At 37.3% G+C, this 15,355-nt stretch overlaps 1 protein-coding gene across 6 annotated transcripts in view; it reads left to right on the top strand.

Moving 5' to 3' along the window:
- The window catches only part of PDHX (pyruvate dehydrogenase complex component X), a 36,678-nt gene extending 21,995 nt beyond the window's left edge, over window positions 1-14,683 (top strand). For all 6 annotated transcript variants that reach the window (XM_017809539.1, XM_017809529.1, XM_017809565.1 and 3 more), the window contains exons 7-11: window positions 1,631-1,778; window positions 4,601-4,659; window positions 8,273-8,431; window positions 10,650-10,714; window positions 12,681-14,683. In XM_017809539.1, coding sequence (XP_017665028.1) covers window positions 1,631-1,778; window positions 4,601-4,659; window positions 8,273-8,431; window positions 10,650-10,714; window positions 12,681-12,945 — 696 coding nt within the window. In that variant the 3' untranslated portion in view covers window positions 12,946-14,683. The remainder of the gene's footprint in view (window positions 1-1,630; window positions 1,779-4,600; window positions 4,660-8,272; window positions 8,432-10,649; window positions 10,715-12,680) is intronic.
- The last annotated feature ends 672 nt before the right edge of the window (window positions 14,684-15,355 follow it).

Raw genomic sequence — 15,355 nt, 5'->3', positions numbered from 1 at the left:
GTGTATTTCCAAACTTGGGGAAACTAGAATCATAATTTATTTTTACTGTACTTCATTCATTTGCTTTCCTGCAAGATGTAAATGCCCATTGATGAGTTGTCAAGAAGTGAGCAAGGAAAGGGCTTAGTGATTGCTTTGAAGAGTGATTTTGCAAACTTTAGCACCTAAATACAGTTTCTATGTTAAATTGAAGTGTTAGAAATACCAGAAATTATTTTTAGGAATAAATCATAGAATCAGCTGTGTTGGAAGGGACCTCTGAGATCATGAAGTCCAACCCTTGATCCACTACCACTGTGGTTACTAGACCATGGCACTAAGTGCCACATCCAGTCTCATCTTGAAAACCTCCAGGGATGAAGAATCCACCACTTCCCTGGGCAGCCCATTCCAATGCCTGATTACCCTTTCTGTAAAGAATTTCCTAATATCTAACCTAAACCTCCCCTGGCAGAGCTTAAGACCGTGCCCTCTTGTCTTACTGATAGTTGCCTGGGAGAAGAGACCAACCCCCACCAGGCTACAACCTCCTGTCAGGGAGTTGTAGAGAGTGATGAGGTCTCCCCTGAGCCTCCTCTTCTCCAGGCTAAAAAACCCCAACTCCCTCAACCTCTCCTCATAGGACTTGTGCTCAAGTCCCTTCACCAGCCTTGTTGCTCTTCTCTGGACTTGCTGAAACAGACATTAGTAGAAATGGAAAAGCTTTTGTGAAAATTTTCTGGCTCTAGAACTAGATTTGATGTATCTTCTTAGGCTGAAGTTTACAATGTACCTACAATTCATAATATTCAGAAAATGTTGCCTTTTTTTGCACTGTACAAAGAACCAAACAATGAACACAGAAGCTCAAACTTAGATATTTTTCCAGTACAGAATAAAACATTTCCATGATTGCACCGGAACATACATATTGCAGTTTGTTGTGTGTTAAGTACTATTCAGTATGCACTTAGGATTCTATGGCTCCTTGTATGTTCAGGTGATATGTGTTAAAGATTGGGTACACAAAATAATGTTTTACAGAATCACTTATTGTCTTGCTTTTTGTAGTCACTGGTATTTCAAGAGATTTCTTGCAAGTTGACTTGCTTCTGTGAAGAAGCTGGCTATTGAAACATTACTGAATATATCGGGAAAGAGAAAGAAGAATAACAAAAAAGATACAGTAAAGCCTGTCTTAAGGAACCACTCACGGAACTGAAACAGCAGTAGCTTACTGAGGAAATATTCTATTATGTTTTAAGTGAAACCAAATAGAAACTGAGCAATATGCCAATTCTGGGCAGATAGAATAGTGATTATATACTCTGGTTGAAAAGTAATGCCTCAACATTTGGATTTTTGGTTTTTTTTTGTTGTTTTGAAAGAGGATTCATTCTATACTGTAAAATGAAACTATTGTGTAAAATCTGTTATGTTGATCCCACTTAGGAGGAACAGACTAGAACACTCAATGGTCTTAATCATATTAATTTCAGTAGTTGGAATGTATTGCTTTTGAATACTTAGGGGATATTTTAAGTGAGCAGGAGTCACTGATGGTAACACATAAATGCTGGATACTGTTTCAGCAGAGGGGAAGTATGTTTGCTCTCGTGATAATTAATATCCAGCATATGATTTCTTTCAGGGCACATTCACAGAAATCCCAGCTAGCAACATCCGAAGAGTTATTGCTAAGAGATTAACAGAGTCTAAAACTACGATACCTCATGCATATGCTGCTGCTGACTGTAACATTGATGCTGTTTTGAAATTAAGAAAACAATTGGCCAAAGGTTAGTGGTTTAACTGATTCACTGTAACATGTGCTACTAATGAATAGTTTGTTTTGTTTGCATAAACTTCCCCAGGAGGTGTAGATTTTTGCATAGGTGACGACTGTGCATTCAAATAATTTTTTTCAGTGTTCTATATGTTGGAGTCAAGCTGTAGTTCCCTATGATTATTGAACTGGACAACTTTTAGGATAAGATATAGGAAGACAGAGGTGTTACTTTGCCAACTAACACAACACTCTGTAGACATCTGCAGTTTGGCACAGGACTAAACACTGTCCAGTAGGTTTTTGTTTCCTTCTATCCAGATCCAGCAATATTTACTTCTTAATGGTTAAAAATCTCAATTTATTCATGTGAAAGATAATAAGGGAAGCTTCAAATTAAAATACGTTCATGCTCTGTACTTCTAGGTGCAATAACAAAATTTAGTTTTGCTGACCTCTTTGTGGAACTAACTGGGAAAGGAAAGCTAATGCATCCTTCTCAAATTATGAGTGAGAATGACTTTATCCATGGTGAGCAAAGAAAGTGAGTTTTAGTACATGCCAACCAATGCTTGGTAAATTCTTCTAGAAGGCAAAGTAATGGTGTTAGTGTGAAGGAAGCAGAGTTATCTCTTTCACTGAAATTTATATACATGCTTAAAGCTTATGTTAAACTATTAGAATAGAAATCTGTCCCACAGAAAACTGAATTATTTTAAATATACACTGAGAATTAGATTAAAAACTGTACATGTCAATATATATGTGTGTGTGTAAATTCCAATTTTCATGTGTCCAGTGTGTCTTATTTATACAGAAATGCTTATGTGTAAGATCAGGAAGTTAAATTTTCCCTTTTTATCTCAACTCCTGTTCACTGAAGTGACCTACTTAGAGAAAGTTCTTAAAGCTCAAGATAAAATAAAAAAATTACTTTCTTTTGCCTAAAAATGTTTTTGTTTTTACTAAAATCAGCAATTACTAAAATTGCATGTACCATGAAATAGGATGCTTTAATAGTTTCAACATTAACTTTACAGACTAGAATCTTCTTTCCCAAATCTCAGTTCAGCAAAGTATGTATGACATGAATTTAAAAAAAATAAAGAGAATAATTTTTCAAGAGAACACTCTTTGGGCAGTTACTTTATTTGCATGCAAAATATCACAGAAGTGGGTTTTCCTTAGTGTCTTTTTGGTTTAGAACTTGTATTTAGTTGGGTAAAAATCCTGAATGAAAGTTCTTTACTTTACATCATAATCTTCTGAATTTAAATGATTTTTATTATATTTAAAAATATTTGGTCAATATACTGAATTTAATACTGTCTACAGGAAGTGGCTCTAATTTAATGGTTCTTGAAGATACTAAACCAAAACCTGTGGAAACCCTTTAGGAAAGCTCTCCCTTTTACTCTTCTGATTTTCTCCCGCCTTCCGCCGTGGGGAAGTGAGCGAGCAGCTGCCTGGTGCTTAGTTGCCACCTGGGATTAAACCGTGACGCACCTTCGCTTATCTCCTAAACTACTTGCAGAGGCTACAGATTTTTTTGGAGATAATTTTTCTTCACAGAAAAGCTGGATTAAACTGTTGCAAAAATGCACTGTTTGTTTTTGCCTCTCTAGTATCTTCATTCCCTCTGATGCCAAAACTTGAGTTATTTTAAGCTCTCCCGATCCATGGATACGTTTTGACATCAGACCTGTAAAACAGTTAATACAAACATAATTGAGGTGATAACTGCAAAATAAGAAGCAGTAGCTGAGGGGAAGGGAGACAAGGTGGGGGCAATGCCTGGCTGCAATTTGCTTCTTGTTCATGGAGCTCTAATTCTAATACATTAAGAAATGAAGTTTGTCTGCAGCTGTCCAGGAAGAGCAGCCTTCTCAGGAAATCTCTCTGATTTTAAGGCAGAACTTGATAAGTCAGTCAAGATAATGTGTTATGATTGCAATATCTGCAAGGGATTCTTCTCATCTTAAATTTCTATAAAATGTGAACTATTCTTCAAAAATAATCATTTTCTTCACGTGTCAGAGGTTAAAAATATTGTTTATTGAGTTGACCTCTGCCTAAAATGAAATCTCTTGCCTTTTATCTGCTGGAAACCAGTTGAGATAAGCTGATGTCTACTTTATCAGTTGCAGCCGAATTAATTAAGAATAGCTTTTTTAATTAATCTTCATGCTCTTAGAGGAGATGTCCCTTTTCAAATCAAATTGGGAAAATATTGATTACTTTTTCTTTTGATAGGTTTAGCTAATTATGCTGGTGAAATGAGAATTTATTTGTTTACAGAACTTCTCAATGCCTACAAAGTTTGGGTACTATTGCAGGCACACACTCTGCCACTTAGTGCATTTAATTTTCTTTCATCATTCAGTCTAACTTCAGAAATCTCATTTTCCACAATGTTTAGGGTGTATAAGCAAGTAGTGAAGTTCTGTTTGCTGAAGGAGACATGCAGACATGCACCTCATAGACTGGTACTAAGTGTGTGGCTTGGGTAAAAAAAAGTCTAAAGGCCCATTATTTTATAAAGTGAAGAAACAGTGGGGTGGTTTTTCTCCAATCTATCTGCTATACTTCTTTTTCTAAAAAAACCCAAAGATCAGTTCTAAAGACTGAATACATTCTTGAAGATACTCTTTTTGTCCCAAGGGGAGAAAAGTTTTCTTGCTTTTATGATTGTAGTTTGAAGATGAGTGACTTTCTGGCAGTGATTCAAAGAAGTAAATCTACTGAATTGCTGGAATCTTGTCATCACACAAATACTGATAAACAAATCTTAGGAGCAATAATTGTTGTCTTTTTTTTTTCCTTTTCTTTTTGCAGATGACATTAAAGTATCTGTGAATGATTTTATTATCAAGGCAACTGCAGTTACTCTGAAGGTAAGCAAATAATTGACTTTTAAAATATATTTTTGATAGTCAACTGCCAAGGAGACAAAAGTATTTTGTGAGCCTCTGTGGAGATATGAATGTGATCATAGTGAAGTTGGTAATTCTGTATTGCTTATTGTCAGGTTTTTTAGGTCTCCAGATAAAATTCTCTGCACTGTCTTTGCTGTCAACTGAAAAAAATGAGAACTTCATAGTAAGGGTCCACATACTATAGTTAACAGCTGCAGATAATAGTAGTTGCTTTGTCAGCAGACTAAAGCAATGGTCAAGTCTTCTATTCTTTGTTGCATCTTATTTCTCTTACAGTTATAAAAAAAAAATTTATCTAAGTCTTATGCCAATCTTGTGCATACCTCAGATGTATTCTGATGGCATATTCAGTGACACCTGCTTTGAAATAAAAGTTCTTCAGGCAACCAGTCTTTCCTCATTGCCAAGACTTGTCGTTGTTCCCTTTGTCAATGGAAAAATTAAATTATTGTTATACATCCTGAAGTTAAAATTTAAATTTCATTAGTATCTCCATAATCCATGCCAAGCTACAGAGGCATTAAGTAACCATAAGCTATTTGTGTGTTCTCTGTGTAGACCTGGATACATTGCCTTCCAGTTCGTGTCTGTTGCTCTGCTTGGAAAGAATTCCCAGTACCACTTAGATTTCTTGAAACTAAAATGTTACAGAGATACTTCTTTAGGGGAACTCCCATGCTTTGGAACAACTTCCTGTTAGTCCAGGTTGTCTCAAATATAATCAATTAGAAAACATAATGTAAAATTAATCTTATTACCAAACTTATGAAAAGAAAGAACTATTATGGTTTCACTTATGTGTGGAAGGTGTTTGAAGGGGGTTTAGTTTTAATTCAGTTTGCACTTATTTTAAAATTAAGTCATAGAGGGGAGCTTTGACCAGCCTGAAAGCCAGGAAGATTCAGGAGGAAATAGTGTCTTTTAGTCATCACTAATAGCTGGAATGTAGAAAGATAATTAAGGGGGACACACACTTGATCCTTAAAACTGTCCTGTGGAGTTTGCGCTTGTCATCAGGGCAACGTACTAATGTGTTACAAGGAAGAAATGCAGGTTTTGAAGCAGTTTGGTATTGCCATGGATTTGTTTCCTATACCTTCTTAAATCCACAGTGATGACACCTTCTAGCTATATGATAAATGCCTAGAAAAGCTAGACTTTTCTGATATCAGTGCATCATTTGAGCAGCCGTTTCCGAAAGCTACTATTTTAACTATTTAAAAGCTGAGGGAGGAATTTACGTTTAAGTTGGGGAACTATTCCTGTTCTCATGGATGTATGGAATTAGGAGAGAGTGCTGGACTTGAATGGACTTGACAAATTTCTAGTCAAACCTGTTCTAAATAGTAATATATAATAGTAAGAGCTATAGATTAATGCATAATTGGAATCTGGACAGAAAATATACAGAATACTAGGCAGTTTCATAAGTAAGTGCCTGAGAGAAATTCTGGGCGTTAGCTAGCCTAGAAAAAAACTCCACAAGTTAATCAACACCAGAAACAGAAGGAGGGGCTAAATGTGTGCTGTTTGTTAGATGTGTACATAGCAAGAAGCTTCTTTTTGTGGCCCAGTGAAACCTTACATGAAAATGGTGGCATCCAGAATTTACTGTGAACTGCTAAGTGTGAGCATGGGATGACAGATTTGTGCACCAGAGAACAGGTGAAAGGAACAGGAGGCAGAGAGCAAGAGGAATGAAATATTAGGTTATGTGTTTTGTTTTCTGAGTGGGTTGTTAGATTGTTTTTTAGGGGACATTAATATTGTGTCGATATGGAAGTAATCAATTAATTCTTCTATTCTATTGCTTTGTCACAAATCCATGCTAGCATTTGTTTGACTATTAAAATAATAACTTTAAAAAACCCAAACAGATTTAACTCAGTATATCAGGAAGCAAGTTCATGATCAAGCTCATGTCTCAGCTATTTTCTGTCATCATTTCAGAAAAAGATGTGGGCTACTTGTTTAAAAAAAGAAAACTCACTTCCATCTGCACCTCCCTACCCTGAAATTTGGTGGTGTAAATGCATTTGCAAGTTTAAATTCAAGGCAGCTTTATCAACTCTTTTCTGGGCACTGTTCAATCCATATTTTATTAGTATTTTCTTCCTGAACAATGAAAAATATGCTCTCCTAGCTTTAATGAGCCAACTGCAGCTGGCTTGAGAGTTCATAATTGGTTGGCAAACACATCAAGATACTGCTTACATCAGTTCTTTAACATGGCAAGCTTCTCCCTCACACCTGTAGGATCACAAGTCCAATTATGAGTTCTGTGGTTTGGCTCGGTCTTGCCATTTGACAAACAGAATTTTCTAAATGTGCCAGTGGGCCCACCAGATGATAACCCATTAGAGTAATTCTGTCTTTCTGGAACAAGGAGGCATAAGTAAGGATGGAGGAAGGAGCTAAAGCTTCCAGGCTGATATCCTCAAGTGGTTGGGCTTAGTAATAACAGCTCCTATAGCAGCTGTCTTTTAAAAGTAAGTCTTCCATTGCTGAAGTGACAAATTCTTTGTCCCTAGCATCTCTTTTGAATACCTTATATAGATAGTCATAGTTGTACAGCACCTACTTGAGGGCATCTTACAAGTGTGTGTACTGTGGGACTTATGAAGTTTATTCAGCTTCCAAAGAGTAGTACTAATACTTTTTTTTTTTTTTAACTATACATTCTCGTGTTGAAGAATAGGAATGGAAGGTACTGTCACACCGCTTCTTCTAGGAGTGCAGTTAATTTAGATAAACAGAGATAGGTAGTGGAGTTAGTTTTGATAGAGATAGATAGTAGAGTTACTTTTGATAATATGTCCCTCTCATACTTTTTTATGGAATACCTTCTTCACTAGGAAGTCAACTTCCAAATTCGTAATTTCATTAAGGTCATTAAATACTAATCTTGGATTTATTAGAAATAATTCCTTCACAGTATCTATGACCAGTTTACCTGAGGCTTCAGGTAATATCCCAAATATGTTGGGATATTTTTTCCCCTGAGCTGTTTCAGCTTTACATGATAAACTCAAAGAACTCATGGAAATTATCAGTAAACATCTTAATTTTAATTGATTCCACACAAAAAAAAGTTGGATGCATTTTAGGAGAACCTTATCTGAATAACAGTGCGTGTACCTGCAGCATATTCTATCTGTAGCTTGTTTTGTTGAGAGTCATGCTTGAGACACAAGTGGAAAACAACACTTGGGTATAGTAGGATGGCCACTTCCATGCTTTTGATTCAACATAATTTGATTTATTTTGTATAATTTCACTGCTTTGAAGCTTTACATGCTGGGAAACCATAGGGTGGTATCAATGAAGGAATTTGTAGGGTTTTTTAAATTTTTTTTCGTTAATTTCTGGCCATTTCTGCCATTTTCAGTTTCTGGAGCATACATTCGTGCTTTTTGACAAGGTACATTTAAATAAAATAAGGGCAAGCTAATTAATTTGGTGAATGCCTGAACATAACTGTGTGCCATAATACCCTTTTTCTTACAGCTGATTACACCGTTGTTCTTTGAAAAGCTGTCTCTTTTTTTTTTATTCCCTGTCTGCCTTTTAGCAAATGCCAGATGTGAATGTAACCTGGGATGGAGAAGGCTGCAGGCAGCTGCAGTCCATTGACATATCTATTGCCGTGGCAACAGACCGAGGTCTCATTACACCAATCATAAAAGATGTTGCTGCCAAGGGAATACAAGAAATTGCTGCCTCTGCAAAGGTAGGTCTTAAATGTGCAGTAGGCTGAGGAATAGAGTAGCTACACTGTTTTTTGTAGCAGAAAATGTAGCGTGACCCAGATACACATCAGTAATAGCAAAGGCAGTGGGTCTAAAGCAGTGTCAGCATTACTTATACTTCAAGTAATTTTATTCCTAATTTTGCAACTCCATTTTTAATTAACAGTAAGTTAGTCATCATGTTATTCAGTTGAATGATGGCTAGGCTGCTTGAAAAATAAACCTGTACAGACTTTTGTAATTTTATGTAATTGTGTTTGTATAATCCTCATTAAAGCTAGATAATGTTAATTTCAGTAGTATTTCTGGTCTTTGGGTTTGTAATTTTGGTTTTTTGGTGTTTCTTTCCCCTCCCTTTCCCAGAAATTTGCTTGTATCTGTGTTACTCTCTTTACAATTATATTATGGAACCTATTTCTGTCTGCATTTTTTCAATATGCGATTCAGTTGAGGATGTCATCCTATAGATAACATTAAACTCCTCAGACTAATGAGCAGTATTTTGCCTAGGCCAGGTGCCAGTTAGAGTGATCTGTGGCCATTGCTGCCAGACAGAGAAGGAGTATTTTGTGACAGGCAAAAGTACAATGAATGATGAAATGCCCCAACACAAGCCTTTTTCTGCCACATAATGAGTGCTAATCAAAGGCCTACAGCATCTGAGGAATGCAATGGGCATAAAACTGCTGCAAGGTCATAAAACTGTCCCCAGACTAGACACCACTGCGCTGTGTAAATTCTTACCAAAACTACAGAAATCATATTAGTCTGTGTGTAGCAGAAAGAGGTGTGTCATACCACAAAACATTTATAATTGCATGTTTTTAACATTTTTCCAGTCCATATTGCTTACTTTATGTTGAATGTGTTGTAAAAACAATTTCTTACACTAATATAATAGCCAGCAGAGGACAGTCGGCTGAGATTGTTCTGAGAGTAGTGATAGAATGATAAGAAAAGCGTTATAAGAAGTAAAGTATGTCATGTTTTCCTTATCATTCCCAATACCTGTAATACTGTGCAATATTGAAAACCTCTCCTATCGTAAATCACAGTGTCCTGTAGTTCTCATGATGGAAATGCAATCTTGCATCATGTTTAATATGGCCATGATAAAATGAGCATTATCCTTCCGTTTCAAATGGAACATGTGTAACATAAGTCACACTACTCACTGTAAAAGACACTGGGCTACATAGATTGTGGATGTCCACACTAACACAGTTCTGCTTTTCACTTCTTCACTGAATTAGTGAAATAAATACGTAGCTGGCATGCACATGGGGGAGGCACAAACTAAAACTGCAGCTGCTTCTCTGTCAGTCTCCCTGACAGTTTGGCAGTCACTTCCTTTGTGTAATTGCTTATATGTCCTCTTCTGCTGCATGGTAATTTTAACTTCTTTCCAGTTCATGTACATCTTTGTACCATATTTTCATCATTCAAGTAATGCAATTGCACAAATGCATTACGCTTATATTGACCGTGTTGTGTGTATGTTATTCCCATGGCTATTGTCTTCTGGTTCACTAATTATTCAGAGATGAGTAAAAACCTAAAATATAATGCAATGTGTCCTTGTAACTTGGACACCTTTATTATGAATTTTAAAGTTTTGTAAAACTCTGGTATTATCTTAGAACATAGTATGAACTTCTTGGGCTGTATTTGAACATTTCTTCAGTTGCATTTAGAAGTCTCACAAATTAAATAGGGATCACAGAAAGGGTGGTCTTAAAGGCACCTTCAAAAGGTAGTTGAATACTTAGCTGGAAGAAGTACATTCTTTCATTGTGGTAGAAAGTTCTGAAATGGTACATGTCAGTTTCTGTAAACAAGTCTGTTAAGAGGAATATTGTGATTTTGTCTCATCAGTATTTTGCTGGATAATCTGAAAACACTAGGGAGAATGGTGGTTCCATTTTGAAAATTGGAGCGACATTTTTTTTTTGTAAGATGAGAGAACAGCTTTTATTGAACAGCCAGTACGGTTGGGAAAATACGTTTTGTGTGCTAGTCTCTTTGCCATATTATTACAGATACAACAGTGTTACTGAGGTGCTTCCCTAAATCCAAAAGCAGATGACTTTTTAATGTCTGTATGGTACTTAAAATGTCTTACTGAAGTAAAAAGAATTTGTCTATTACAACATGCTATTTTTTTTTCTCTGCCTCTTTTTCTTCTTTCATTTTCCTTAGGCTCTAGCAAAGAAGGCTAGAGATGGAAAACTGTTACCAGAAGAGTACCAGGGAGGATCTTTCAGGTAAAACTCTCTAGCAGCATTTAATACATGCAGCATGGGTTCAGAACTGTTTTATCCTCACTGTTCCACTGTGTTTTAATGCATTGCTTTTAAAGTCTTCCTTCACGTAGGATGAAAGTTCATTTGATGATTCTGAGGGCCAAACATACACTGTCTTGTATCAGGGTGAAGCGATTATCTTGGTTCGGATTAATTTCATTTGCACTTGACGCTGGTGATGCTGCAGCTTAAGTATTGTGTTCAATTTTGGCCACTTCCCCCAAGAAAGACACTGAGGTGCTGGAGCAAGTCCAGAGAAGGGCAAGAATGCTGATGAAAGGTCCAAAACACAAGTCTTGCAAGGAGCAGCTGGAGAAGCTGGGGTTCTTCAGCTTGGAGAAAAGAAGGCTCAGGGGGAACCTTATCACTCTGTACAATTACCTGAAAGGAGGTTGCAGTGAGGTGACGGGTGAGGAAAATGGCCTCAAGTGAGGAAATGGCCTGAAGTTGCACCAGGAGTAATTTATATTGGATATTAGGAAAAGTTTCTTCATGAAATGGATTGTCAAGTGTTGGAACAGGCTACCCAGGGAAGTGGTTTAGTCACCATCCCTCGAAGTGTTCAAAAAGCATGTCCATATGGCACTTAGGGACATGTTTTAGTGGCAAGCATGGTGGTGCTGCCAGTTGATGGTTGGACTTGATCCTAAAAGTCTTTTCCAACCTGGTTCTGTGATTCCAGAAGTGGATGCAGTATTCCAGGTGGGGTCTCACCAGAGCAGAGGGGCAGAATTACGTCCCTTGACCTGCTGGTCACAGTGCTTTTGGTGCAGCCCAGGATACGGTTTGCCTCCTGAGCTGTGAGCATGCACTGCTGCCTCATGACCAGCTTTTTATCCACCAGCACTCCCAAGTTCATCTCTTCAGGGCTCCTCTTGATCAGTTCACCCCCCAGCCTGTATTGATATCAGGGGTTACTATGAGTCAGGTGCAGCACTTAGCACTTGACCTTGTTGAACCTTATGAGATTCCCATGAGCCCAGTTCTTGAGCTTGTCCAGGTCCCTCTGAATGACATCCTATCCCTCAGGTTTGTCAACCACACCACTCAGCTTGGTGTCATCTTCAAATTTGCTGAGAGTGCACTCTATCCTGCCATCTGTGTCACTGATGAAGACATTACACAGCACTGGTCCCGTGAGGGTCACAACTTGTCACACACAGGTTGCCCAGAGAGGTGATAGATGCCCCATCCTAGAAACATTCAAGGTCAGGTTGGAGGGGACTCTGAGCAACTTGATCTAGTTGAGGATGTTCCTGCTCATTGCAGGAGAAGCTGGGCTAGATGACCTTTAAATGTCCCTTCAAACCCAAACTATTCTATGATTCTTTACAGTTTAATTGTTTTTCCACTCTTTGCCATAATTATAACCCAAAGGAGGAAATGGTGTGTCAGCTTTCTCAACTGACAATCTGTCACAAAAGAGTCCAAGCCTTTCCTTATATACCATTTCACAGTTGGTGACACAGACAGAAATGTTCAGTGGAGAAAGGCACAATGATGTTTTCCAGTGCCTGAGTGATACCTAGATGCCCAAATTGTGTCACCTGGTCGATATCAGCAGCCATTCTAACTTGAAGTTGTGAGATTCAGTCTAGAAGACATTTGACTTGGAACGGGGATAGGCAAAGTGTATTTAAAGTCATCGCTTTGCTGGCCTTTCTGCCTTTAGTGTGTGCTGTGTAAGAATATATCACTGTAAAGAAATAGGACTTTTAAAAAGGTGCATTATTTTTAATTGCAAAAATCCCAAACTCTTCAGAAGAGTCTAAACGTGCTCAACTGAAAACAGTTCAGATCTATTTTTAACTTAATGAGTTTTGCCTTAGAAGAGATTTAGATCATAGTACTCATTGAATATAGATTATTTCTTCTAGGGAATATGCAATTTCTGATGTTACTGATAACTCTTTTCTCTTTCATTCAGTATCTCCAATCTGGGCATGTTTGGCATCAGTGGTTTCACTGCAGTCATAAACCCTCCTCAGGCCTGCATCCTAGCTGTGGGCCGAGCAAGACCAGAGCTCAGGATTGTGGAAGATGAAGAAGGGAATGAGAAACTTGAACAGCATCAGCGCATGACAGTGACTCTTTCAAGTGATGGTCGAGTGGTGGATGATGAACTGGCTTCCAAGTTTCTGGAGACCTTGAAAGCCAACATAGAGAATCCAATACGACTTGCCTTATGTTGAACTTGGTGAAGATTGCTTCCTGTTTTGACAGCATAGATAACAATTATATACTTAGGGTTGTTTTTCTGTATAGAGGAGTAAATAGCTGGAAATGGACAGTTAAAAATATTTAAATTATGAATTAATGTGAAACACTTAAGTTTCATGCTTTTAGTCTTCTGTAATGACCGGGTTTTATACTGTAAAGCTAAAAGACTTTAAAGTTAACTTACTACATTTCTTTAAACTTTTAGTACCAATGGCACATGTTTGCATAGGAAAGTCAATCTCGTCTGTAAAGAAAAACTCAATAAAACTTTATGGAATTTAAAAGGAAATAATAGAATAATTTGGGTCAGAAGAGACTTTTAAGGGTCATCTAATCCACCTTCCCCTGCAATGAGCAGAGATATCTTCAGAGCCCTGTCCAACTGACCTTGAATGTTTCCAGGGATAGGGCATCTACCACCTCTCTGGACAACCCGTGTTTCACCACCCTCATTGCAAAAATGTTCTTCCTTATATCTAGTTTGAATCTACCCTTTTTCAGTTTAAAACCATTACCCTTTGTCCTATTGTAACAGGTCCTGCTAAAAGTTTGTTCCCATCTTTCTTAGAAGCCCCCTCTAATTATTGAAAAAAACACAAGTTAATTGTGCCAGCAGTGTTCTCATGGAGGTCCCAGTATGAAAGGTCAGATTTTGCACAGTGAATATTTGCTGATTAATGCTGTTCTTTGCATGTTTTGGATATAGATAAAAGTAGAAAGTGTTTCATCATCAGTGTGTATTGAATTGTAACTCAGAGGCTCAAGTGCAGTGACCTGAAGTTTAAATTAACAGAAGTCAATTGCTATTTTTGTTATATGTAAATATGGAACTACGTATTGTATGTATTTGTTATTAAATAACTGTGTTTACAGGACCTCATGAGAATATAAATTGTCAGTAGAATTATGGGAGTTTGTCTTATTCTGGTTTGTGCAAGTACTTTTTTTTAATGATTTGTAGGACTTAATTATGGCAGCAGCTCAACAAGTAAAAAGCTAATTGCAAGACAAAATTTGTATTTAATACTGCATTGAGAGTTTTTGCTAAATGAGCTTACTTTCTTTAGCTTGTTCTGATATTGTAAATTTCATAGATTATTAATCTGACAGTCGGGAGAGATTTTGATTACCAGATCTAGTTTACTGTGCAGAAACAGACATACCCATTCTGTATTTCCAGGAGTTAATCACTGATAAACTATATTAAAGATTGGGTGCTGAGGATTAATTTGCAATTTGAAATGATTAACTGTTAATTTTTCCAAAGCTTTTTGTCAATCCCATATTACTTTGGGGAAAAAACCCCAATTCATATGTTTTCCTTACTGTACAAGAAGCTCTCATTATTTGCATAACTAAATCTGCTCTGCCCAAGGGATTTTGGAGACAAACTTAAAACCTGATATACTGCTTTTCATTTTTGTACATGGTGCTCTAGTGGTGCTGTGTGCTCCCCAGCACTGTATGTCCTGCTCCCACAGTTAAGGGCTGTGTGGCTGATGTTTGCAGCTGTAGTTTTACATGTGTGTGTTCACATAGTGGGAGTCAGTGTTTTACTTCTGCTTTTGGAGCCACTGGAAGGCGCTGTTGTATGTAAGTGTGCCGTGTGTGTCCTGTCTCATTTGTGTGGGTGCTCAGACATCCATTGTGCTTTCCCTGTAGACAATGCAGCCTCTTCTGCAGGTTAAATAAACCTTTGTAACTTTTGAACTGGGCAGATCTCAGGAGGGCTAATACAGGCTTGAATTCCAGTTTCTTTACACCTGCTTGCTTGCCAGCATTGTCAGTTGAAATGGATATGACTCGTCAGTCATCAGCCTGTGAAGGAAATGTATGGAATTCAGACATGTGATAGCAGTCAGGTCTTGTTAATTCAGAGTAAGATTACTGTTTGATAACATCTTCCATTTAAACAGAAGTAAGACAACAAATATATACCCATGCAGATGAAAATTAAACGTTCAGTATCTTCCTGGTGACTTGGGGTAAAATGTCCTGGAAAGTGAATCATATGTGGTGGTTATGCTTACTTTTGAACCAAATTTGCCTCAAAGTAAAAATTTCAGAGATGAAAAATATAGCTTTTTATGTTTTATTCTTTCAAATGTCTCCTGTCAGGCTAAGCTAAGCTAAAAATACGATGAAGACATCTGCTTTCTTGAGTAATTTAGAAAAAAACCTAAGGAGTATACTAATATCTGCTGGAAATGTATGCCTTTAGGGTACTTACTGTCTTTATATCATTTTCCTTTGCAGGACGCATGATTAGAAAAAAATAAAGGGTAGCTATTTTGGATTTTGTCGTTGCTGACAAATCTTGAACTCTGTGTCACACTTTAATCCCTAATTACACTGTCAGAATATTTGACTTTTGGGGATTTT

The sequence above is a fragment of the Lepidothrix coronata genome, unplaced genomic scaffold (genome assembly GCF_001604755.1).
Source record: "Lepidothrix coronata isolate B3197 unplaced genomic scaffold, Lepidothrix_coronata-1.0 Scaffold1, whole genome shotgun sequence".
Classification (NCBI taxonomy): domain Eukaryota; kingdom Metazoa; phylum Chordata; class Aves; order Passeriformes; family Pipridae; genus Lepidothrix; species Lepidothrix coronata.
This window is presented reverse-complemented; position numbering and strand designations above follow the sequence as displayed.